We start from the raw sequence: 27,649 nt of genomic DNA, 5'->3' as shown, positions 1-27,649 counted from the left end.
ACTTTTTATGTGTTTCAAGTTTGATGACTTTATACACAAACTTTTTTTTTTTTGATAATACACACTGTCTAGTAGTTAATACTAGAATTTTACATGTCACATTGTTAATATTGTAATGTATAAGTTTTAGCGCAGCTTTATTTTTTGGTTTGTGTGTATGCAACAGTTTAGGACAAAATCCGTCGGACAAAATCCAACGGATTTGGTTGTCAGAATGTCCGACCGTGTGTACAAGGGCTAACAGTGATCCTAAAGCAGGTAATTATTTGGGGTATCTGGTTTAGCATATAAGTTAATATTCATATTCGCAGCCATGTTGGTTTTATAAAAAGACACAAAAATGTGTGTCGCAAAATGTTCCATGTAAAAATCAAATCTGTTCTACAAGTAGAAATTGTAGATATGTTTTTTTTATTATTTTAGAGTACTTTGAGATCATCTCTGTAAACGGAACTGAGCATATGTCCATTAAATCTGTAAAACTCTTATTTCAAATATTGAACACATTATTGTAACATGTTTGAAATATTCAGCAATATGTAGCAATAGATGATATCTTGATTATTCAGTGAGATATGTCTGCTGTAATATCTTAGGTAGTATTACATCTCATTACCCTTAATGTGTGTCCCAAGTGGATGAGGGCAGTACTATAAAACCCTAATGTATTCTAGATGATACACAGAAGCTACTCCCATTTCTAAAGGTAAGAGGCAACAGTGTACAGTATTGCTTTTACAATGGCTGCTAAGCGCTTCATGTACTTAATTAATAAGGGATATTTGTACATAGAAAAAAAGCAACAAAGATTGTGTTGTAGCCACAGATAAATACTTGAAATAACTTGTAATGCCCTAAGAAGGGCCTAAAGCCATTTTATTATTTTTAGATAAACATGTAAGGTCAACACAATGAAAAAATTTTAATCAAATTGCAATGATGTAAAACCTTTTTTTTTTTTTTTTTTTTAATAATTTATGTTTATCTAAGAGCGTCGGGACAATCATATTTGCATATTGTATAAACATGTTTTCCTTTTAGCTGACCTTCTTATCTCACTGTTAAAAATAAAGATAAAAAAAGTTCTTTCTTATCGAAAATAGACACTCTGCAGTCTCTAATGACATTCAAAATCTACAGTGCATCTAGAAGTCTTAAATGTTGGTCTGAGGTTTATCATACCAGTTAAAAATGCAGTAAATATGGTATTTTCCAATTAATGACAACACAGGGGTACATTTTTAATGCTGACATACAGTATGGGCCAATAACTCACACAAAGTGTGTGCTTTTATTGATAGATCCACTCTTATTATTCTTATACTTTGAAAAACATGGAGGCTGCCACTGCTCACCTCTCTTGTTTAAAAAAATACTAGTTTCCTGGCTGTCATGCTGATTTAATGGCTTCAATATTTTCTAATTAATTAGGACAGCGCAAGAATGCAAATCAAGATATTGAATGGAGGAGATTTACTAAAACTGGAGTGTGCAAAATCTGGTGCAGCTCTACATAGAAACCAATCAGGTTTCAGATGTTATTGTCAAAGCTTAATTAAACAAGCTGAAGTTAGAGGCTGGTTGACTACCATGCACAGCTGCACTGCACCAGATTCTGAGTGCTCCAGAGCTTTTAGAAAATCAACACAGTATGGTCTAAATTCACTTGCTATCAACTAGCACCTCCAGTTGTTTTAATTGTTTAATGTGCACTTAATGGCTCCTGCAATGTATACAAAAATGTGCTTCTATTTGACTGCAGTTTTTTTGAAATTCAGTCACTTTCACAGTGTGGGTGGCATGGTCCAACCCCTCCCCCCTTGCCGAGACCCCACCATGTGCCTTGATTATCAGTGCAGCTTTATCAGTGCCAATAAGTGCCTATCAGTGCTGCCTATCATTCCCCATCAGTGCTGCATATTAGTGCCCATCAGTGCTGCCCATGAGTACCCATCAGTGCCGTCTATCAGTGCCCATTGGTGCCCTCTATCAATTCCCATTGGTGCCCTATATCAGTGCCCATTGGGCCCCATATCAGTGCTGTGTATCAATGCCAATTAGTGCTGCCTATCAGAGCCCATCAGTGCCACAGATCAGTGCAGCCCCATTAGTGCCTCCTCATCAGTGCCAATCAGTGCTACCTCATCAGCACACATCAGTGAAGGAGAAAAATTACTGATTTGCAAAATTTTATAACAGAAATGAATACAATGTTTGTTTGTTTGTTTCAAAATTTGCAGTCTTTTTTATTTGTTTAGCAAAAAAATGTAAGAGTGGTGATTAACCACTTCAATACAGGGCACTTTCACCCCCTTCCTTCCCAGCCCAATTTTCAGCTTTCAGCGCTCTAGCGCTTTCAGTGACAATTGCGCGGTCATGCTACACTGTACCCAAATGAAATTGTTATCATTTTGTTCGCACAAATAGAGCTTTATTTTGGTGTTATTTATTCACGACTCCGTTTTTTTTTTTTGCGATATAAGCGCAAAAAAAGCGGAAATTTGGGAAAAAAACAATATTTTCTTTTTTCTATTTGAAAAGAAATCCAATAAAATCAAATTTTGTCATAAATTTAAGCCAAAATGTATTCTGCTACATGTTTTTGGTAAAAAAAATTCCGTTAAGTGTATAATAATTGGTTTGTGTGATCACGGACATATGTACGCAAATGATCATGTACATATGTGTGCAGGTGATCACGTACATATGTGTGCAGATAATCATTGGGACATGTGATTTTAGTGGGACATATGTGGGGGACATGTTTTTATTATTAGGGACATGTGTTTTTATTATTTGGGGACATGTATGTTTTGGGGACATGTGTGTTTTGAGGACATATGTGGGGACTGTGTTTTCACTGTGTGGTGTGTTGTGTGTTTACACTACACTGATGATCAGTGAGTAAAAAGCTGTGAAAAGCAGCCCATACTCACTGATCATCAGCCGGCTGCAGCGTTCTGCTCTCCTCTTCTCAGCGGTGACTTCCGTGTGAGGAGAGGAGAGCCGATTGCCTAGCAACCGGCTGTTTGTTTACATCACATGACGGCCGTGATTGGACACGGCCGTCATGTGATCAGGAGGGCCAATCACAGAGCCCTCCTGCCGATCTGAGATGTGCCGTGTCCGGGTGACACGAGCACATCGGGATCGCGCCGCTGCGCGGGCGCGCGCGATCCCGCTGCTCCTGAATGACGTTCCTGAACGTCCTATCAGGAGCAGGCGGCTCCCACCCGGCCGTATATATACATTGGCCGGGTGGGAAGTGGTTAAATACCACTGAAAGAAATGTATCTTTGTTTGAAAAAAATGATAAAAATGTCATAAGGGTACAGTATTGCATGACGGTGCAATTGTTATTCAAAGTTCAACAGTGCTGAAAGTAGAAAATTGGCCTGGTCAGGAAGATGGTGAAAAAGCTCAGTAGGCAAGTGGTTAAAAAACACAGATCAAAAATGGGAATGTTTCAAAACAACTGTATACAAACACACTGCAAAATATATTCACATGGGCAATTTGTTTCAAAGGCTAAATATAAAACGTCATCATTATTTAAATGTTACAATGAATATAACAGAATATGTAAAAGGGTAATTGAAAATGAATGGCAGGTTGAAACTTGCAAACCACCAAACATGTTATAATATATATATTATAATATGTATATATATATATATATATATATATATATATATATATATATATATATATATATATATATATATATGTATATATATATATATATATATATATATATGTATATATATATATATATATATATATATATATATATATATATATATATGAATGAATGACTTGTATAGCGCTACCTATGCGAACTGAATTGCCTCAGGGCGCTTTTCTTGCCACCGGTGTCCATTATATATATATATATATATATATATATATATATATATATATATATATATACAGTATATTAATAGTAAAAAGGTTGGGTCTGAACATGTAGATCCTTTACTAGATCATTTTGAGTTGATTACTGGGTACACAGAGAAGACAAATTTATTAAATACCTTCTTCAGGTCCGTGTTTACAAAGGGCACAGCCCCAAATCATCCACGATGGCTCAAAGTTGACATGTTTCAGAAATATTTAGACAAAATATAAGTGAATAAAGCACCTGGACCGGATGGCTTACACCTAGGGGGCCTCAAAGAGACATTGTGTCTAATTTTTAGAGACTGTTTAATGACTGGCATAGTATCACAGGATTGGCATAAGGCTAATGCGGTGATTATATTTAAAAAGGGATCAAAGTCTTTATCAAATAACTACAGACAATTTAGTTTAACTTCTAAAGTTGGGAAGATAATTGAGAGTTTAATACAACATGAGAGATTTTTTTTTGCTAGACAATAATATTTTAAGTAACAGTCAGCATGGATTCAAAAAAGTCTGAAGTTGTCAAACAAATCAGATTTCTTTTTATGAGGAGTTAAGAAAAAACTTAGACAAAGGAGTAGCTGTGCACATAGTATACTTGGATTTTGCCAAGCGTGCCTACACGCAGCTAATGGGTAAATAAAATCTACAGGCTTAAAAAATTCAGTTTGTAAATTGATAGAAAACTGGCTATCAATATGTAATAATGTCAGAGCATAGTGATTTATGATTCACACTCTGAATGGTCTCAGGTTATTAGTTGTGTACTCCAAGATTCAGTGTTGGGACCCTTACTTTTTAATATATTTATAAATGATATAGATCTGGGATTAAAAGTACCATTTCAGTGTTTGCTTATGACACCAGCCTATGCAGTGGACTTACATACTTAAAGGATGTCTCCAACTACCGTATGTGGAAAATTAAGTTTAATATTGATAAATGTAAAGTTATGCACTCAGGGGCTAAACATACACATAATACATACATACTAGGAGGAGAGCAGCTGGGGGAATCAATGGTGGAGACGAATCTGGGTGTTCTGGTAGATCATAGACATAATAATAGCATGCAATGCCAGGCTGCAGTTCCTAGAAAAATACGTTCTTGTATTAAAAGAGGTTTAGACTCCAGAGAGAGAGAGAGAGAGAGAGAGAGACAATGGTGTCCCTGTAGAAATCATTGGTAAAAACTCATTTGGAATATTCAAGTTTTGGGCAGCAGTTTACAAAAAGCTATCAGAGACCTGGAGAAAATTCAGAAAAGGGCAACCAAAGGCATACGAGTCATAGAGAACCTCAGCTATGAAGAAAGATTAGCTGATCTGAATTAATTCTCTCTTGAAAAAAGGTGAGTAAGGGGTGATATGATCATACATACTGTAAGTGGTCCATGCAGTAAAGTTATTTACTTTCACGTTATTACAGAGGACACAGAGTCACTCTTTACATCTGGTGAAAAAGAGATTTAATCTTCACATACAGAAAGGCTTCTTCACGGTAGAGCTGTGAAAATGTGGAATAGACTTCCTCAAGAACAAAAAGAGCTGAATGTATTTCTAAATTCACAACATATAACTGGATACTAATTTTTGAGGTAATAACACCAGAGGTATAGAGAATGGATCAACTGTGGGTATAGAGGGTATAAATGGTGCATATAGAGGCTTTCAATTTGTGTGTGAACTAAATGGACTAGTGTCCATTTCCAACCTGACTATGTAACTATGAACCCTGTGTTAACTTTAAATACCCAATTATATGCAGAGAATTAAAAAATATGAATTTCTTGGCACATGATTGGATGATTAGAGTAAACTTATATTGCTGTGAAAAAAGTGTTTGCCCCTTCCTGATTTTGTTTATTTTTATTTTTTTTGCATATTTGTCACGCTTAAATGATTCAGATAATCAAACAAATTGAAATATTACACAAAGATAGCCCAAGTAAATACAAAATTCTGTTTTTAAATGATAATGATTTATCATTTACCAAAACACACTAAAAGATTTAAAAAAGCAAGACACTATGCCACGATCCAAAGAAATGTAAGAACAGATGAGAAACAAAGTAATTGACATGTATCAGTTTGGAAAGGGTTGCAAAGCCATTTCTTATGCCCTGTACACACGATCGGAAATTCCACCAGCAAAAGTCTGGAGTGAGCTTTTGGTCATAAATTCTGACAGTGTGTATGCTCCATCAGACTTTTGCTGGCAGAATTCCCGCCAGCAAACGATTGAGAGCAGGTTCTCAATTTTTCGGTCGGAAAAAGTTGCAATCGGAAATTCCGATTGTCTGTACCAATTCCGATGCGTAAAATTTCTATGCATGCACGGAAACAATTCGACGCATGCTCTGAAGCAGTGAAATTCATTTTCTTGGCTTGTTGTAGTGTTGTATGTCACCGCATTCTTGATGGTTGAATGTTCAGAGAACCTTTGTGTGAGCGTATGTATGTGTCAGAAACCATGAATAGACCGAGACAGAAGTACAATTAAATTGCACTTGTTTATTAAATAAAAATAAAAAGGTAAATAGAAAAAGCGTAGTCAAAGCATAGCCAGAGTCCAGTAAACGGATCGAGTAGTCAGCCAGGCCAGAGTTCAATAACCAGATCGGGTAATCAGCCAGGCCAGAAGTCAGGGATCCAAGTAGAGCAACAGCAAACAGGATAAGGAGCCAGAAGGGATGTCAGCAAGCCAGTTTTTAAACAGAACCACAGGAGATGGTTTCTTGTGATGTGACCAAGGCGAAGGCAGAGGTGAAGTGAGTTGGCAGCTTTAAGTAGGCAGGTCAGATGAGCATGATCAGGAACAGCTGGTAACTGTGGAGAGAGATGAGAGCTGGCAATTAGCCAACAGCTGAGCAGCCAGCCCAGAGAAGGAAGGGCTAAGTCAGCCCTGACAATACCCCCTCCTCAATGACCCTTCTCCCTATGAGGGCCACCGGGCTTGAGGGGAAACCGTCTATGGAACTCGCGGAGGAGGACAGGGGCATGTACATCTGAGGATGAAACCCAGGAGCGTTCCTCCGGACCATACCTCTTCCAATGCATCAGGTACTGTATGCTCCCACGGAACCTACAGGAGTCAACAATGGATTGTACCTCATACTCCTCATGGTTCTCAACCTGAATAGGGTGAAGGCGTGGCACCCAGGTGGCCTTCGCCTACTGTCAGAAACCATGAGCAGGCTGAGACAGAATTACAATTAAATCACACTTGTTTATAAAATAAAAATAAAAAGGTAAATAAAAAAAGCGTAGTCAAAGCATAGCCAGAGTCCAGTAACTGGATCGAGTAGTCAGCCAGGCCAGAGTTCAATAACCAGATTGGGTAATCAGCAGTAGTGATGGCCGAACGGTTCGCCCGGCGGTCGTTTCGCGGCGAATTTCCGACTTTCGCCGTCCGCGGGTTCGAACGCCTTTTTCCGTCGTTCGCCCCGGCGGACTTACGTGTTTAATGTATACAAGAACTTTAACCTTTCGTGACACGTTTATCATGTGTTACAGGACAACCAATTGAGACATGACAGCTCATGGACACTTGGACATTCCCCCTAACCTATAAATACACCCGATCCGGTGGCCATTTTACATTCTTTCTTCTGTCACTGTAGGGAAAGGATCCTGTGTGGAGTAGGGACAGAGAAAACGCTAGCTATTTGGTACACAAAAGTTCTTTTCAGGACTGGTATAGGTGTTAGGTCAGCAGCCTGAGTTTCTTTTGTCAGTTTAGATAAAGGGACAGAGCGCTGTATGCTGCTATTTTAGGGACAGCTCAGCCAGATTAGTCTTTCTTCATCATCATCATCATCATCATCATTAGCTGTTACTATCAGGTCCACAAAAGAGCTGTTCCAGCTAATCGTTCCAGCCTACTCTTTTTTGCCAATTTGTATAGGGACAGGCAGGAAGCAGTGTTGTCAGGCAGTGAGGATAATTTTAAAGACTTGCTGTTACTATTAGTTCCACAAAGGTTCTTTTCAGGACTGGTATCAGTGGTACGGTAATAGGCTTGTACACGTATAATATTCTTTCTTCCAAATATAGAAAGAATATTATACTTGACTGCTGCCCTTCTGCTGCAGTCTGCTAATCATTCACAACTCACTTGTTCCACAAAAGTTCTTATAAGGACTGGTAACTTGGTCTGTCTAGGGTGCTACGGTACATAGGCTTGGGTGCGGTACAGTCTGCTGTTCTGTAAGGACCGCTATCGGTCCACAATAGATAGGGTTGCCGTGCACTACTGCTGACCGCTGCCCTATACTGCAGCAGTCCTTCAGCGGTATAGGGACTGACGCACAGTCTGCTAAACACTAATACACAACCTGCTTGGTCCACAAAAGTTCTTATAAGGACTGGTAACTTGGTATAGGGTGCTACGGTACATAGGCCTGAGTGCGTTACAGTCTGCTGTTCTGTAAGGACCGCTATCGGTCCACAATACATAGGGTTGCCGTGCACTACTGCTGACCGCTGCCCTATACTGCAGCAGTCCTTCATTGGTATAGGGACTGACGTACAGTCTGCTAATCACTAACACACAACCTGCTTGGTCCACAAAAGTTCTTATAAGGACTGGTAACTTGGTATAGGGTGCTACGGTACATAGGCCTGAGTGCGTTACAGTCTGCTGTTCTGTAAGGACCGCTATCGGTCCACAATACATAGGGTTGCCGTGCACTACTGCTGACCGCTGCCCTATACTGCAGCAGTCCTTCATTGGTATAGGGACTGACGTACAGTCTGCTAATCACTAACACACAACCTGCTTGGTCCACAAAAGTTCTTATAAGGACTGGTAACTTGGTATAGGGTGCTACGGTACATAGGCCTGAGTGCGTTACAGTCTGCTGTTCTGTAAGGACCGCTATCGGTCCACAATACATAGGGTTGCCGTGCACTACTGCTGACCGCTGCCCTATACTGCAGCAGTCCTTCAGCGGTATAGGGACTGACGCACAGTCTGCTAAACACTAACACACAACCTGCTTGGTCCACAAAAGTTCTTATAAGGACTGGTAACTTGGTATAGGGTGCTACGGTACATAGGCCTGAGTGCGTTACAGTCTGCTGTTCTGTAAGGACCGCTATCGGTCCACAATACATAGGGTTGCCGTGCACTACTGCTGACCGCTGCCCTATACTGCAGCAGTCCTTCATTGGTATAGGGACTGACGTACAGTCTGCTAATCACTAACACACAACCTGCTTGGTCCACAAAAGTTCTTATAAGGACTGGTAACTTGGTATAGGGTGCTACGGTACATAGGCCTGAGTGCGTTACAGTCTGCTGTTCTGTAAGGACCGCTATCGGTCCACAATACATAGGGTTGCCGTGCACTACTGCTGACCGCTGCCCTATACTGCAGCAGTCCTTCATTGGTATAGGGACTGACGTACAGTCTGCTAATCACTAACACACAACCTGCTTGGTCCACAAAAGTTCTTATAAGGACTGGTAACTTGGTATAGGGTGCTACGGTACATAGGCCTGAGTGCAGTACAGTCTGCTGTTCTGTAAGGACCGCTATCGGTCCACAATACATAGGGTTGCCGTGCACTACTGCTGACCGCTGCCCTATACTGCAGCAGTCCTTCAGCGGTATAGGGACTGACGCACAGTCTGCTAAACACTAACACACAACCTGCTTGGTCCACAAAAGTTCTTATAAGGACTGGTAACTTGGTATAGGGTGCTACGGTACATAGGCCTGAGTGCGTTACAGTCTGCTGTTCTGTAAGGACCGCTATCGGTCCACAATACATAGGGTTGCCGTGCACTACTGCTGACCGCTGCCCTATACTGCAGCAGTCCTTCAGCGGTATAGGGACTGACGCACAGTCTGCTAAACACTAACACACAACCTGCTTGGTCCACAAAAGTTCTTATAAGGACTGGTAACTTGGTATAGGGTGCTACGGTACATAGGCCTGAGTGCAGTACAGTCTGCTGTTCTGTAAGGACCGCTATCGGTCCACAATACATAGGGTTGCCGTGCACTACTGCTGACCGCTGCCCTATACTGCAGCAGTCCTTCATTGGTATAGGGACTGACGTACAGTCTGCTAATCACTAACACACAACCTGCTTGGTCCACAAAAGTTCTTATAAGGACTGGTAACTTGGTATAGGGTGCTACGGTACATAGGCCTGAGTGCGTTACAGTCTGCTGTTCTGTAAGGACCGCTATCGGTCCACAATACATAGGGTTGCCGTGCACTACTGCTGACCGCTGCCCTATACTGCAGCAGTCCTTCATTGGTATAGGGACTGACGTACAGTCTGCTAATCACTAACACACAACCTGCTTGGTCCACAAAAGTTCTTATAAGGACTGGTAACTTGGTATAGGGTGCTACGGTACATAGGCCTGAGTGCGTTACAGTCTGCTGTTCTGTAAGGACCGCTATCGGTCCACAATACATAGGGTTGCCGTGCACTACTGCTGACCGCTGCCCTATACTGCAGCAGTCCTTCATTGGTATAGGGACTGACGTACAGTCTGCTAATCACTAACACACAACCTGCTTGGTCCACAAAAGTTCTTATAAGGACTGGTAACTTGGTATAGGGTGCTACGGTACATAGGCCTGAGTGCAGTACAGTCTGCTGTTCTGTAAGGACCGCTATCGGTCCACAATACATAGGGTTGCCGTGCACTACTGCTGACCGCTGCCCTATACTGCAGCAGTCCTTCAGCGGTATAGGGACTGACGCACAGTCTGCTAAACACTAACACACAACCTGCTTGGTCCACAAAAGTTCTTATAAGGACTGGTAACTTGGTATAGGGTGCTACGGTACATAGGCCTGAGTGCGTTACAGTCTGCTGTTCTGTAAGGACCGCTATCGGTCCACAATACATAGGGTTGCCGTGCACTACTGCTGACCGCTGCCCTATACTGCAGCAGTCCTTCAGCGGTATAGGGACTGACGCACAGTCTGCTAAACACTAACACACAACCTGCTTGGTCCACAAAAGTTCTTATAAGGACTGGTAACTTGGTATAGGGTGCTACGGTACATAGGCCTGAGTGCAGTACAGTCTGCTGTTCTGTAAGGACCGCTATCGGTCCACAATACATAGGGTTGCCGTGCACTACTGCTGACCGCTGCCCTATACTGCAGCAGTCCTTCATTGGTATAGGGACTGACGTACAGTCTGCTAATCACTAACACACAACCTGCTTGGTCCACAAAAGTTCTTATAAGGACTGGTAACTTGGTATAGGGTGCTACGGTACATAGGCCTGAGTGCGTTACAGTCTGCTGTTCTGTAAGGACCGCTATCGGTCCACAATACATAGGGTTGCCGTGCACTACTGCTGACCGCTGCCCTATACTGCAGCAGTCCTTCATTGGTATAGGGACTGACGTACAGTCTGCTAATCACTAACACACAACCTGCTTGGTCCACAAAAGTTCTTATAAGGACTGGTAACTTGGTATAGGGTGCTACGGTACATAGGCCTGAGTGCGTTACAGTCTGCTGTTCTGTAAGGACCGCTATCGGTCCACAATACATAGGGTTGCCGTGCACTACTGCTGACCGCTGCCCTATACTGCAGCAGTCCTTCATTGGTATAGGGACTGACGTACAGTCTGCTAATCACTAACACACAACCTGCTTGGTCCACAAAAGTTCTTATAAGGACTGGTAACTTGGTATAGGGTGCTACGGTACATAGGCCTGAGTGCAGTACAGTCTGCTGTTCTGTAAGGACCGCTATCGGTCCACAATACATAGGGTTGCCGTGCACTACTGCTGACCGCTGCCCTATACTGCAGCAGTCCTTCATTGGTATAGGGACTGACGTACAGTCTGCTAATCACTAACACACAACCTGCTTGGTCCACAAAAGTTTTTATAAGGACTGGTAACTTGGTATAGGGTGCTACGGTACATAGGCCTGAGTGCAGTACAGTCTGCTGTTCTGTAAGGACCGCTATCGGTCCACAATACATAGGGTTGACGTGCACTACTGCTGACCGCTGCCCTATACTGCAGCAGTCCTTCAGCGGTATAGGGACTAAGAGTTTTGTCACAGGGTGATTTAAAAAATGACAGGCAGAGGAAGAGGCAGGCCCTTCCGCAGGGGTGGTAGGGGTAGGGCAGGAGCAACAGCCTTGAGCCAAAGTGGGAAGTTGCAGAAGGTGCGTTCAATTACTTTAAAGGACGCACCAGACTTGGTTGAGTGGCTCACTCAGCCTTATTCTTCTGCACCCTCCTCATCCTCTCGATCTGCACCCTCTTCTTCACTCTCTGCTATGTGCACCCCCAAAGACACTACCACCAACAACACGACCACCACCACCACCACCACATACCTTCCGCTTGAGTCACTGGAATTATTTTCCGATCCATATCAAGAGGACATTTCTGATGCGCAGCCACTCTTGGTATTGGATCAGGAAGAGGAGGCAGCAACAAGCGCTACTCAGCAGTCTGACGCCAGTACCCAGATCAGCCCAAGGAGGAGGTTGGTCCCCGGTGTTGCTGCCTACTCTACTTATAGCGGTGGGGAAGGTGACGTTGATGATGACGTGTCTAGTGATGTCACGTGGGTGCCCACAAGAGAGGAAGAGGAGGGGAGTTCAGAGGGAGATATGGACCAGCAGATAGGGAGGAGAAGCAGCAATGACTTACATTGCACAGCAGGGACAAAGCAGACTGCAAATGTATCAGGAGCGAGTCATCGACCATGTACGGTCACATCTGGCGCTCCCAGGACACCGGCACATGGCTCCGCAGTGTGGGCTTTTTTTAACGTGTCCGCTGCTGACAATAGCGTTGCCATCTGCAATCTTTGCAGTCAACGCGTTAGTCGCGGTAAGCCCAATACTCACCTAGGGACGACCGCCTTAAGAAGGCACATGAGCAGCCATCACCGAGCCCAGTGGGAGCAACGGAACACACAAAGCCACACTGCAGGCTCTCACCGTCCAGCCTCGTCTTCTACTTCTCCTTCTCCTCTCTCCTCACAATTGTCCTCCACTCCACCTTCCATCACGCCAAGCTCACATTTTTCTGCAAAAAGGCAGGCTTCCGTGGGCCTAATGTTTGAGCGTAAAAAAATGATGACGCCGGATAACCCTCTTGCCCAACGGTTGGCGGCTGGCTTGTCAGAACTCATAGCCCGCCAACTACTGCCATATAAACTGGTGGACTCGGAGGCCTTTCGCAAATTTGTGGCCATTGGAACACCACAATGGAAGGTCCCAGGAAGGAAGTATTTCTCAGAGAAGGGCATCCCAGAGCTATATGGCCATGTTCAGCGGCAAGTGAATGTATCTCTGGCACACAGTGTCGGTGCCAAGATACATCTGACCACAGACACGTGGTCTAGCAAACACGGGCAGGGAAGGTATATCAGTTTTACTGCCCACTGGGTGAACCTTCTGACGGCCGTCAAGCATGTAACCCGTGGCACCCGTGTAGATTTGGTTTTACCGCCACGGATTGCATGCAGGCCTGACTCTTCTTCTCCTCCTCCTACTCCATCCTCCTCCCTCTCCTCCTCAGCTGCCTCCTCCTTTTCCGCTGCTAGCGTCTCTTCCACTGCACCGCCCAAGCTCCCCAGAACCTATTCCACATGCCAGGTGAGACGTTGCCATGCCGTGCTGCGTCTGTTGTGCCTGGAAGCAAAGAGCCACACTGGCCCGGCACTCCTTTCAGCTTTGCGTTCACAGGCAGATGAGTGGCTAACACCGCTCAATTTGACAGTTGGTAAAGTGGTGTGTGACAACGGTGCCAATCTGCTTAGCGCATTGAAACAGGGCAAAATCACGCACGTGCCGTGCATGGCACACGTCTTAAACTTGGTCGTGCAGCGATTCCTTGTCAAATACCCTGGGGTCCAGGACATCTTGCGGCAGGCAAGGAAAATCTCGGCCCATTTCAGAAGATCTTACACGGCCATGGCTCGCCTTGCTGACATTCAGCGGCGACACCATCTGCCGGTCAGACGTCTTATTTGCGATTGCCCGACGCGATGGAACTCAACCTTCTATATGCTTGATAGGCTGCTCCAGCAGAAACGTGCAGTTAACGTCTACCTGTATGAACTCTGCGAAAGAAACGGTTCTGGGGAGCTGGGTTTTTTTTCACCGCGCCAGTGGCTGCTCATGCGCGACACATGCAGACTTCTGCGGCCATTTGAGGAGATCACCAAACTGGTCAGTCGCAGCCATGGCGCCATCAGTGACATGGTACCTTATGCCTTCTTTCTGGAGCGTGCATTGCGTCGTGTCATTGATCAGGCTGTGGAGGAGCAGGAGCGGGAAGATGAGGAAGTCGCAATGCTGGATGAATTCCCAGGGGGGGCTACTCTATCTGAGACAAGTCAACAACAGGAGTCTGATGAGGAGTCAGAGGAGGATGGTGCCGGGGCGGATGAGCAGGAGCAAGAAGAGCATGCTTTAAACCTTTCTGGGATCCCTGTTGTGCGAGGATGGGGAGAGGAGAATGAAGAGGACGACATTATCCTGGATGATGAGCAGGAGCCAGGCCACCACACCGCTTCCACTTTAGTGCAAATGGGGGCCTTCATGCTCCAGTGTTTTAATAGGGACCCCCGTATAAAAAGCATGAGGGTCAAGGACCAGTACTGGGTGGCAACGTACTTAGACCCCCGGTACAAACACAAAATGGCGGAAATGTTACCGCCGTCGCAGAGGGCTGTCAGAATGCAGCACTTCCAGGCCTTGCTTCGAGAAATGCTGCATTCTGCTTTTGCGTGCGCTGGCAGAGGAGCAATTCCCACTCCCAGAGAAGGATTTGCGGGTACCAATCCAACAGCGCCTGCAAGAAGAGGCCGGTTTGAAGATGTGTTGGTGACTTCGGATATGAGGTCATTCTTTCAGCCGACCCATCGACAGGTGTCATCCGGATCCAGCATCAGGGAACGCCTAGACCGTCAGGTGTCCGACTACATTGGGTTAACGGCCGATGTGGACGCTCTGAGGAGTGATGAACCCCTAGACTACTGGGTGGGCAGGCTTGACCTCTGGCCAGAGCTTGCCCAATTTGCAATCGAACTGTTGGCTTGCCCCTCATCCAGTGTCCTGTCCGAAAGGACGTTCAGCGCAGCAGGGGGGATTGTGACCGATAAGCGTACTCGCCTAGCTCACCACAGTGTTAACTACCTCACATTTCTAAAAATGAATGAGGCATGGATCTCGGAGGAATTCAACACATGTGATCAGTAGACCATGTATATGTCTATAAACAATTTTTGGAATCAAGCACACAGACCTTCTTAATTCATTTGGCTCACTTCCCTGACCCAAAAAAGCACACCGTACTATATGCCCCTACCCTCCTCTTTGAAGAGGTTGAGCGGTGTCATATTTCTACTGGGGCTGCTTATTATGAGGGGTTCCCACCATCCCTGTGCTGTGCTGACTTCCTCCTGGGTGTTCTTATTATGAGGGGCTCCCACCATCCCTGTGCTGTGCTGACTTCCTCCTGGGGGTTCTTATTATGAGGGGATCACACCATCCCTGTGCTGTGCTGACTTCCTCCTGGGGGTTCTTATTATGAGGGGATCACACCATCCCTGTGCTGTGCTGACTTCCTCCTGGGGCTGCTTACGGTGCTGCTGTCAGCGCTGTATGTCACGGAGCTGCTGTCAGCGCTGTATGTCACGGAGCTGCTGTCAGCGCTGTATGTCACGGAGCTGCTGTCAGCGCTGTATGTCACGGAGCTGCTGTCAGCGCTGTATGTCACGGAGCTGCTGTCAGCGCTGTATGTCACGGAGCTGCTGTCAGCGCTGTATGTCACGGAGCTGCTGTCAGCGCTGTATGTCACGGAGCTGCTGTCAGCGCTGTATGTCACGGAGCTGCTGTCAGCGCTGTATGTCACGGTGCTGCTGTCAGCGCTGTATGTCACGGAGCTGCTGTCAGCGCTGTATGTCACGGAGCTGCTGTCAGTGCTGTATGTCACGGAGCTGCTGTCAGCGCTGTATGTCACGGAGCTGCTGTCAGCGCTGTATGTCACGGAGCTGCTGTCAGCGCTGTATGTCACGGTGCTGCTGTCAGCGCTGTATGTCACGGAGCTGCTGTCAGCGCTGTATGTCACGGAGCTGCTGTCAGTGCTGTATGTCACGGAGCTGCTGTCAGCGCTGTATGTCACGGAGCTGCTGTCAGCGCTGTATGTCACGGAGCTGCTGTCAGCGCTGTATGTCACGGTGCTGCTGTCAGCGCTGTATGTCACGGAGCTGCTGTCAGCGCTGTATGTCACGGAGCTGCTGTCAGCGCTGTATGTCACGGTGCTGCTGTCAGCGCTGTATGTCACGGAGCTGCTGTCAGCGCTGTATGTCACGGTGCTGATGTCAGTGCTCTGTATTACGGTGCTGCTGTCAGTGCTCTGTATCTCCTGCACCCTCTTGTTTGCCTACCCTGGTCCCTGACCTTCCCTCTCCTCCATTGCCTTCATTAGCTCCATAGTCCTGAATTGTCAGAACAATTTCCCAAATAAAAAAAAAATGCTTGTAGTTATCGATCCCAAATTCACCTCATACATGTATTATGCTATTGTCCAGGTGGTGGGACTACGTGCTACCCCCTAATAATTACCACGTGGCCGCAAATTCGACCTAAAGGTTTGCGAAATTCGCCTCCCATTGAAGTCAATGGAGCCCGCGGCGAACGGTCGTTTTCGCGAACGTTTGTGCCCGTTCGCGTTTCGCGTTCGCGAAACGTCCCGTCGGAAGTTCGTCCATCACTAATCAGCAGGCCAGAAATCAGGGATCCAAGTAGAGCAACAACAAGCAGGATAAGGAGCCAGAAGGGATGTCAGCAAGCCAGTCTTTAAACAGAACCACAGGAGATGGTTTCTTGTGATGTGACCAAGGCGAAGGCAGAGGTTAAGTGAGCTGGACAGCTTTAAGTAGGCAGGTCAGACGAGCATGATCAGGAATAGCTGGTAACTGTGGAGAGAGATGGGAGCTGGCAATTAGCTGACAGCTGAGCAGCCAGCCCAGAGAAGGAAGGGCTAAGCCAGCCCTGACAGTATGCAAGCCAAGCTTGAATGGAATTCCGTAGGAAAAACCATCCAAGTTTTTTCTGACGGAAAATCTGCTTGTTTGTACGGGGCATAAGGCTTTGGGACTCCAGCGAACCATGGTGAGAGCCATTATCCATAAATGGAGAAAACTTGGAACAGTACTTCCCAGGAGTGGCCAGCCTACCAAAATTACTCCAAGAGCACATCGGCGACTCATCCAGAAGGTCATAAAAGAACCTAGAACAACATCTAAAGAACTGCAGTCCTCACTTGCCTCAGTTAAAGCGGGAGTCCACCGGGACTCCGCGTTTTTTTTTTTTTTTTTAAAAGCCAGCAGCTACAAATACTGCAGCTGCTGACTTTTAAATAGTGACACTTACCTGTCCAGCGCGCCCGCGATGTCGGCACCCGAAGCCGATCGCTCGCTCGGCTGCCGGGTCCCGCCGCCATCTTGGGTATGGGAATCAGGAAATGGAGCCTTTCGGCTTCATTTCCCGGTTCCCTACTGCGCATGCGCGAGCCGCGCGTCGCAATCCGGACGGTCCCCGCTGCCTCTGGGAGCTGTGTGTTTCCCAGCAGGCAGCGGGGCACTTGCTGAAGGGGGCGGGCGCTTGCGGAACGTACGCCCCGTTCCGCAGAGAGCTAGCCCGGAAGTGGGTGCAGTTACCTGGATTATCCAGGTAACTGCACCCCCCTCCCCCCTGAAAGGTGCCGATTGTGGCGCCGGAGGGGGGGGGGATTCCGATGAGCGGAGGTCCATTTTAGGGTGGACCTCCGCTTTAACCACTTCTGTACCGCTGCACGCTGATATACATTCTTACTTTGACATGGTATATTATTGTTATGGCAGCAGTTAGCTGCCATAACCCCGGTGTCTTCGTGTTCAGCCAGTGGTCCGATACAAGAAAACAATGGTCTCTGCAACTTACCGGGGCCGTCGGCATTGGCAGAGGTGATCGGATCCTCTCTGTGGCTGAGCATGGGGATGAGTGAGGGGAAGATGGCCCCCACCCGTCTCCATGACATTGCAGGGCAGAAGCAACGTCAAAACATCACTTCCTCCCATAGCTCTTATGCCGCGTACACACGGTAAGAATTTCAGCCAGCAAAAGACTGATGAGAGCTTTTAGTCGGAAAATGCTACCTTGTGTATGCTCTTTTGGAATTTTGCTGGCCAAATTTCCACCAGCAAAAGATTGAGAGCAGGTTCTCAATTTTTCTGACGGAAAAAGTTTCTATCGGAAATTCCGATCGTGTGTATGCAATTCCGATGCGCAAAAACTCACGCATGCTCAGATTCAGCTATGAAATGGAAGCCATTGGCTACTGGTTATTGAACTTCCTTTTTCTAGTCCCATCATACGTGTTGTACATCACCGCATTCTTAACAGTCGGAATTTGGTGTGACCTTGTGTATGCTTGAGCGAAATCCTGTCGGAATTTCGTCAGGAAACCATCAGAGCTTTTTGCGACCAAAATTCAGATTGTGTGTACGCGGCATAAAAGGGACTTTTTTTTATTGCATTTTAGTGTAAATATGAGATCTGGTGTCTTTTTGACCCCAGATCTCAATTTAAGAGGTCCCGTCATGCTTTTTTTCTATTATAATGGATGTTTACATTCCTTGTAATAGGAATAGAAGTGACACAATTTTTTTTCTAAAAACAGTGTAAAAATAAAAATTAAAAATTAAGACCTGAGTAGCGCCTGCAGGGCCATCTTTAACGCAGGGCAAAAGGGGCAGCTGCCCAGGGCCCTGTCATTGTTGGGGGCCCTGCGCTGCCCACCTTTTGAGCCCTGCACTGCCTGCCGGCTACTTGCTAATGTCACTTGGAAAAACAGAAGCGCTGCTTCCTCTGCATCCTCTGGGACTGTGACATCATAATGGGCGGGGACATCACCCTGCGATGTCTCTATATAAGTCGCCGCACGCCGCTTCCCTGTCATTGCGGCCAGAGACAGCGACGAGTCAACAGCTCAAGAAGAGAAGAAGAGAACAGAAGGTGGCAGCGGTGGCGACAGTAGACCGGGCCACCGCTTGTAAAGGAGCTAGAAGAAGGCGTGGTGGCCCGGCAAGAAGAACCGAAGAGGGGGACAAGACCCCCGAAGGCGGAAGACCCCCAGGCGGCGGCAAAGAAGAAAGTCGGGCTCCTCCGCTAGTAAAAGAGCTAGCAGAAGATAGCGGAGGAGTCCGGCGAGAAGACCCCCGAAGACGGAAGAAGACCCCCGGAGCTGTGCAATAAACTATTTTAACCCTTGTGTGTTGTGTTTTTTTACATTTTTTTCACAGGTGAATGGGTAGGGGTACATTGTACTCCATGCTTATTCACATGGGTGGGGTGGGGGGCTGGTATCCGGGGGCCCCTTATTAAAGGGGGCTCACGGATTCCGATAAGGCCACCATCCGCAGACCCCGACAACCAACGGCCAGGGTTGTAGGGAAGAGGCCCTTGTCCTCATCAACATGGGGACAAGGTGCTTTTGGGTGGGGGGGGCGCGTGGCGCCCCCTTCCTCAAGGCACCCCCCATGTTGAGGGCACGCGGCCTTGTACGGCTCAGGAGGGGGCGAACTCACTCGTCCCCATCCCCTTTCCTGGCCGGCCAGGTAGAGTGCTCGGATAAGGGCCTGATATGGACCTGGGGGGGCACGCTTGTCACGCTGTTTTTTCAGCGTAGGGATTCCCCTTTAAGTCCATACCAGGTGACGGGGCCAGCGACGCTTCCTTTGCTGGTCCTGGCTACCTGGAAATGAACGGACTTTCCTCCATGTGTGTGGGCGAGTCCATTAATTTGAAAAGTACTGCGGATAGTCTGGCAGTAAGGCGGATAGTCCGCCGCAAAAGTACCGTGTGTGTGCAGGTAACTTGTTCGGAAAGTCCGGCGGACAGTCCGGCAGTTTGTCCGCCAGACTAAGTGCGCCGAATAGTCTGATACGCGTGTACGTGGCATTAGTCTCATTTCAGCTTTATTTTTAACCCGTTAACAATGCAGCACCATCTATTTTATATATTACAACCAGTTATTAGGTTTATGGGGCAATTACTTTTTCACATGGCAGGTTTGGACAGCTTTTTTCCTTTAATAAATGAAATCATCATTTAAATACTGCATGTTGTATTTACTCTGGCTATCTTTGTATAATATTAAAAATTGTTTCATGATCTGAATCATTTAAGTGTGACAAATATGCAAAAAAATAAAAAATCAGGAAGGGGCAAATCATCTTTCACAGCACTGTAGCTTTAATGTGCTAAGTAAAAATCTTATTTTATAATAAATCAATTCTACAAAGTCACTCTAATAACAGTTGGCATCAATGGCAAATTATATCACAGCGACAAGTGTTTTCCTTTTGTGTGGGTGTCCTTGACATATTATTTTACATTATAAATGAACACATGACATAAATTTAATTGCACCTTTATAGAATGCATTAAGTTTAGATGTTATTATGTCATGTTTTTACACTTTTGTTTGACGTTAGTAATTGCCATCCATGCAGGGTGTCACTCTATAATATGTTACCACTTTGTAAATAAAGGACGATAATAATAATAAAAGTAATAATTTGTCACACTTATGAATAGACAAAAGCTCAGTGAACTTGGTTTGTAGGTATACAAATAACTACGGTAGTTTATTTTGGAGATATTAAGTTATTTAATATAAAGCTGTGTCACACAAGCCCTTTTTATTTTTACTGTTTTTCCTTTTAAGCATTAATTGGGTATTTTATTATTATTTAGTAATGTGGCTCTGCTTCTTTCAAGCCAGCATGGTGCCAGAGCATGTACTAAAATCACAAGTATATAGAGCAAAAAAGAAATTAACCACTTAAGCCCCGGACCATTTTGCTGGCCAAAGACTAGAGCACATTTTGTGATTCGGCACTTTAACTGACAATTGCACAGTCGTGCGACGTGGCTCCCAAACAAGATTACCGTCCTTTTTTCCCACAAATAGAGCTTTCTTTTGGTGGTATTTGTTCACCTCTGTAGTTTTTACTTTTTGCGCTATAAACAAAAATAGAGCGACAATTTTGAAAATAATGCATTATTTTTTTTTTTTTGGTATAATAAATATCCCCAAAAAATGATTGGTTTGCGCAAAATTATAGCGTTTACAAAATAGGGTTTCGTTTTATGACATTGTTATTAATCATTTTTTTACTGATAATGGTGGCGATCTGCAGTTTTTATCATGACTGCAACATTATGGCGGACACATCAGACAATTCTGACACATTTTTGGGATCATTGTCATTTTTACAGCGATCGGTGCTATAAAATTGTACTGATTACTGTAAAAATTACACTGGCAGTGAAGGGGTTAACCACTAGGGGGCTAGGGAGGGGTTAAGTGTGTCCTGCGGAGTGTTTCTAACTGTTAGGGGGATGGGCTACGAACAGGCTGCTATGATCAGTGACAGAGTCACTAGGCAGAATGAGGAGATGCTTGTTTACATTAGCATCTCCTTGTTCTTCAGTTTCGTGAGACGAACGCGGGCATCCCCGAGGTGATTGAGTCCACGGGATCCGTGACCCGACTCACGGAGCTCCTGGCAGGCAGGGTTGCACACGCGCCGCCAGCAGCGCGCAAGTGACCACACAGCAGCAAATTCAGAGGGATGTACCTGTACACCCATATGCTCAGCCGTGCCATTCTGCCAACCTAAATGTACAAAAAAAAAATAGCTGCGTTAACAGTGAAACCACCAGTGATAAACCAGTGCTAAATAAATTATATATACTGTATGTGTATATATATATATATATATATATATATATATATATATATATATATATATACATATACATATATATATGTATATGTATATGTATATACATATACATATGTATATACCTATACATATATATATATATATATATATATATATATATATATATATATATATATATATATATATATATATATATATATATATATATATATATTCAAAAGTGAAAAAATATATCTAAAAAATGTTGACAACACAAATTGGATGCTTAAATGAATACAAGTCCAAAAAATGTGATGGCAAAGTATTGAACGTGAGTGTGAGACTTAATGAAAATTCAAATATCAGATATTAGAGGTGAATGTGAAACTAAATAGAAAATCTAAAATCTAATTATCAGATAACAGATAATGATGTGCAATCTTCTGTCACCAATGAGTGCTGAACACCGTAGGAAATGCACGCTTACCAGAAGGCAAGCAACAACAGCTATATCATTTAGGGATGTGGGCACAACTTACATACTCCATTTTAACTAGCAATTATATTATATAATATAGGATCACAAGTATAGCACAACTTTTCACATGCTTACAGAAGTGAGAATTGAGCACACAATAACAAAATGGTTCAAGAAATAAATATTACTTTATTAAAATATGTTTTCATTAGGTGTCTTCATGAATTACATCAAAACATTAAAGTGGATTCCCAAAACAAATACTATTTACTTAGCAAAGTGAATGTTCACTCAACCTAATAAATATGATGAAGCTATGTTTACTTCAATCAACCAATCATATGCTAGCAAAAATCCTAATTTTTTTTTTGGTTTTCCTTACACACGATTGGGTATTCAAAGATAACATCGGTTCACTTTATTTACTATAGTTCACTTTGTAAAGTAAGCATGCATTTCTCTAATGGAACAGCTTCTATTAATTTAGAAAATAAACCTCATTGTGCTCAGTTACAAGAGTGGTAGCTGTGCAAATTATATGCTAAGTTCAAGGATGTTCCAGTTGGGCAGAGACAAGGATAAAAAGCAGCAAGACAGATCCTTCTAAAGCCTCATACACACGATCTGACTTTGTACAAACTTTCCCTTGGATTTTTGTACAAAGGGCGTTGGCCGTAAGTTTGTATTGCATACACACGATCAGATCTTTTAGGCAACAAACATGAACGTAGTGATGTTTCAATGTACTGACGACACTTCAAAAGAGGCCGTTCAATTACTCCAGCACCACCTTTGGTTAACTTCTGTATTGTTGTCTGATCTTTTGCATTGGTTCTGAGGATGCGTGTTTGTACTTTGTACAAAAGTCCAATGGTTTTGTGTACCCACGATCGGACTTTGCTCCATTAGACTAAAGGCCCGTACACACGGTCGGACTTTTTGACAACAAACATGCAAATTAGCTGTTTTGGAGCAACATCCGACTGTGTGTACGCTCCATCGGACAAACTTTTTCTGTTTTAATCGGACTTTTGTTGGCTGTGCGAACGGACAAACTTTCTGGCAACAAAAGTCCGATGGAGCAAAGTCCAACCGTGTGTATGCAAAAGCATCGGACTTTTGTACAAGGTACAAACACGCATGCTCAGAACCAATGCAAACGATCGGACTACAATACAGAAGTTGACCAAAGGTGGCGCTGGAGTCATTGAACGTCCTCTTTTGAAGTGGCGTCAGTACGTTGTGACGTCACTACGTTCGTGTTTGTTGTCAAAAAGTCAGACCGTGTGTATGCAATACAAACTTGTGGACCACGCCCTTTGTACAAAAGTCCACGGAAAAGTTTGTACAAAGTCCGACCGTGTGTATGAGGCTTTATGTTGTCAAAAAGTTTGTCCATTCGCACAGCCAACAAAAGTCCGATGAAAATCTAAAAGGTTTGTCCGATGGAGCATACACATGGTTGGATGTTGCCTCAAAAAAGCTAATTTGCATGTTTGTTTTCAAAAAGTTGGATCGTGTGTACGGGCCTTAAAGGCCCATACACACGATCAGACTTTTTGACAACAAACATGCAAATTAGCTGTTTTGGAGCAACATCCGACCGTGTGTACGCTCCATCAGACAAACTTTTTTGGTTTTCATCGGACTTTTGTTGGCTGTGCGAACAGACAAACTTTCTGGCAACAAAAGTCCGATGGAGCAAAGTCTGATCGTGTGTACACAAAACCATAGGACTTTTGTACAAAGTACAAACAGGCATGCTCAGAACCAATGCAAAAGATCAGACAACAATACAGAAGTTGACCAAAGGTGGCGGTAAAGAGCAGAAAAACCACGTGTTTTGGTGAAAGTTGGCTGAAAAAGTCCTTCTGTGTGTATGCAATGCAAGTTCAGGGCCGACGCCCTTTGTACAAAAATCCAAGGGAAAGTTTGTACAAAGTCCTATCGTGTGTATGAGGCTTTAGAGTAGTGTTTAAATGTATTTATATGGAAAGTATAGTGTTATCTCATATTCCTGGATACCCTCCCTTTAGGTCAAGCAACCTATTTTAGCACATGTGGAAAATATGACTGTCCCACACAGAATGTAGGTGGTCACAATCCCTGCGAGCTTGGATTTTTCTGGAGATTCCTGCACTATGCTAGGCTATGATCAGGTTCTGGTGAACACTGGTATAAGGAATGATGCCCAAAAATGTAACCATTCAGAGGTGCCCATTGAATAAAAGGTGCTGCCAAATAGATTCTACAGGATGGTTGGCATTTATTGAACCAAAGAACAGGTAGAAAACACCATCAATGTATTTCATGAATCTTTAGTGGCTATTTTGCCAGGTAAAGGTGTGCAGTACTCTGGATGAAATATATAAAATAATCAATAAAATAATTTTCAGGTTGAATTGGTTGAACAGGGAGAATAGTGCTTGGCCATTAATTTGTGTGGCCAGAAAAATTATTTATTCTGGCCACTGGAATAAATTAACGTTAAATGCGTCTAGCCAAAAGGTGCATTTACATGCATCAACAGTTTTTTTCTGCCAAAATGCTGCTGCTCCTGGACATGCTGGCAGTGGGGTTTTTTTCTGCCACTAAATGCCCCTGCCTCTAAAGTCCTCTAAATACATATGTGTGCATGGATACATAGGCAAACATGCAGGGGCATTTAGAGGTAGAAAAAAAAATCCATATGCCACTAAAAAAAGCATTAAAAACATCCAGTGTGCATAAGGCCTAATACTATTCTTGTATAAATAACTTGTAACCCTGCTTATGGAAGGAAATAGGGAATTTAAAAAGGGTACAAAGGCAAACAATCAAATTAATAAAGAGGTGAACTAGTATTACTAACAAAAGGTTTGAATAACCGTGCCTTGTAAATTAAAAAAAACTTGACAGTGATGTATTCAATTTGTGAAAATATATCCAAGTTCAGTATAGAAACTTTTTTCCAAAGAACTGTACAAAAGACAAGGAGACGTGTGATGTGTGAACAAAATTAGATTATGGCATCAATACAGGAAGATGTTTTCTACAGCAAGAGTAAACAGGCTGGAATGTTTTACAAAAGAAGACAGTAATGAGAAAATCAGCTGAATTTAATAAAAAAAAAGATTTTGAGAAATGTTTTCTAACTAATTGTATGAAAAGTTATATTTACTAATATGATGCGTGATTAAGTGTTTTTTTTTCCCTGTGTGGGACAATGGGGTTGATTTACTAAAACTGGAAAGTGCAAAATCTGGTGCAACTGTGCATGGTAGCCAATCCGCTTCTAACTTCAGAATTGTCCAATTAAGCTCTGACAAAAAAAAATGGAAGCTGATTGGTTTTTATGCAGAACTGCACCAGATTTTGCATGCTCCATGTTTAGTAAATCAAGCCCAAATGTATCCATAGTGCCTTGGAGCAGTTTGCTTTACTGTCTCTGGACCAAAGCCCTTTGAGTTTGTGACAGATTGAACTTGATGAATTTGAAATAAATATATTATAATCAGTAATGTAATATATTTATCTTACAGATACTGGCCTGTAAAGAAGTTCTACCGTAAAGCACACAATGGGGACCTGGCTTGTTCTTGATATAATTAGCTATATTTCATTAGACACGATAGGAATCCCTGGCAATCTCATAATTTTATTTGCTTTTGTGCACACCTTTCACAACCATGGCAGAGTAACCACTGGAGAAATTATCCTCGGTAAGCTGGCTTTAGCTAATTTGCTAGTGATACTGACATGGGGGCTTCCAATCACCCTACAGTCTACTGGAACGTATGTGGTATTTGGTGATTTATCCTGCCAGATAAGCCTTTATCTTTACTGTGTAGGAAGAGCCATGTCTGTCAGCATTACTTCCTTGCTAGGATGTTATCAGTGTATTTCTATCACTCCAACTCATCAACGTTGGATGACTACAAAGAAGAAGCTCCTTGACTCTCTGTTCCCAATAATGCTCTTTCTATGGACTTTCAATCTCATCATAAGTAGTACTCGGCTGGCTTACTCTACAGCCTCCATCAAGAACGTTACTTCCAGATACATTATGAGTTACAATTTCTGCTTTGTGATCTTTCCAAATTATCTGATTTACTTGGGGAATGGAGTGATCTATGTTGTTCGGGATTTGTTCTTTTTGAGTCTAATGATGCTGTCCAGCGGTTATCTGCTTTATGTTTTCTTCCAGCATGGTAAACAGGTCAAATGTATTCCAACGCTAAACATCAAACATGCAGAGATTCGTGCTGCTAAAGCTGTCTTTACATTAGTCATGATGTACATAGTCAGTTTTGGTCTAGACAACTTGTTTTGGATCCTTACTCTCTGTACTTTTCCACTATCTCCACGTTTCACCGATGCACGTATTTTCTTTGATTCTTGTTACTCTGCTATTAGCCCCATTGTAATTATTTTAACTAACAGAAAAGTCCAAATGGGTCTTAAATGTTCAAGAAAGAAAACTGAACTTCAAGCTGTAAAGTCTATTTCAACCTATATAGCTAGAAAGAGATGTTAGTATTAAGTCAAGTCAGTCAAAATGGAAGCTCTTCAATGTTATGCAAAGGCAGTGTTTTCCCATGGGCACTCACAGTTTTATAAGTCACTAAGAAGTAAGAATTACAGAGGGCTACTCAATATTCCAATAAATATGGAAACCTCTTAAAAATAATAGGGTGTATCCCAATCAGTAAGCCCTGCCCTCTTATCTGCAATTGACTGGCCTGGGACGGACTTATGGCAGGGTGGCAATATGTGACATGTGATAGCGGTAATGGCAGTTTCAGAAATTATATCCAATTATTTTTTATCATTGTCTGCTTAGACCTTGTAGATGTATTTTTGGTTGATTGAAATCAGATACATGGATCCTTTTTAAAGCTTATGAGTTCAGAATAAATGTGCACCATAGATGGAGCACATTTTATTCATTTCACATATTAATATATTGCATAAACGTGTTTGTGGAGTAGCTTGCACTCTAATGACCCTGACATTAATTAGAGAATGGAAATCCAAAGGTGATCAGTTATACTTTGCCTGATTATCTGTCATCTGTTGGTGGACTGAGATCTATCAATAAAAGTATGTAAAACATACATGGTGTGGTCTTTAAAGCTAACAAATTAAATCTGAAATCCAGGTATATATAAAAGACATAACCCCCCCCCCCCCCCCCCTACCCACTTCTTAGTCCCCATCATCCCCATTCAATATATATCCCTTCATACCAAATGATATGTTATGGTTTTACACCTACTTGTTACTAGTATTGATATGTTTAACAATGTATCACCATTTCTTCCTTCATCTTATTTTCAATAAAGAAATATTGAAAAAAAAAAACATAAATAAATGCAGTTCTGTATTCATAAATACAAATGTATTGGTTTTTCCAAGCAGTGTAAATAGCAAATATTTATCTGTTTTAGCCTCCTGCAATTTCTAAACAGCAGGGCTCAGACTGAGAGACAAATAAGCAGCACAAAAAGCCAATCAGGTGTACTGCAATGCTCCTGTGCTAAAAGGATAAT

General features: G+C 43.4%; 1 protein-coding gene across 1 annotated transcript; it reads left to right on the top strand.

The window, feature by feature from the left end:
* The first annotated feature begins 691 nt into the window (after nucleotides 1-691).
* LOC143984310 (olfactory receptor class A-like protein 1) lies at nucleotides 692-27,415 on the top strand. Its single transcript, XM_077484553.1, has 2 exons — nucleotides 692-706; nucleotides 25,640-27,415. The coding sequence occupies exon 2, from the start codon at nucleotides 25,678-25,680 to the stop codon at nucleotides 26,632-26,634; it is 957 nt and encodes a 318-aa protein (XP_077340679.1). The 5' UTR covers nucleotides 692-706; nucleotides 25,640-25,677; the 3' UTR covers nucleotides 26,635-27,415.
* The last annotated feature ends 234 nt before the right edge of the window (nucleotides 27,416-27,649 follow it).

The sequence above is a fragment of the Lithobates pipiens genome, unplaced genomic scaffold, assembly GCF_037356315.1.
Source record: "Lithobates pipiens isolate NorthernLeopardFrog02 unplaced genomic scaffold, aLitPip1_a1.2 Scaffold_16, whole genome shotgun sequence".
Classification (NCBI taxonomy): Eukaryota; Metazoa; Chordata; class Amphibia; order Anura; family Ranidae; genus Lithobates; species Lithobates pipiens.
This window is presented reverse-complemented; position numbering and strand designations above follow the sequence as displayed.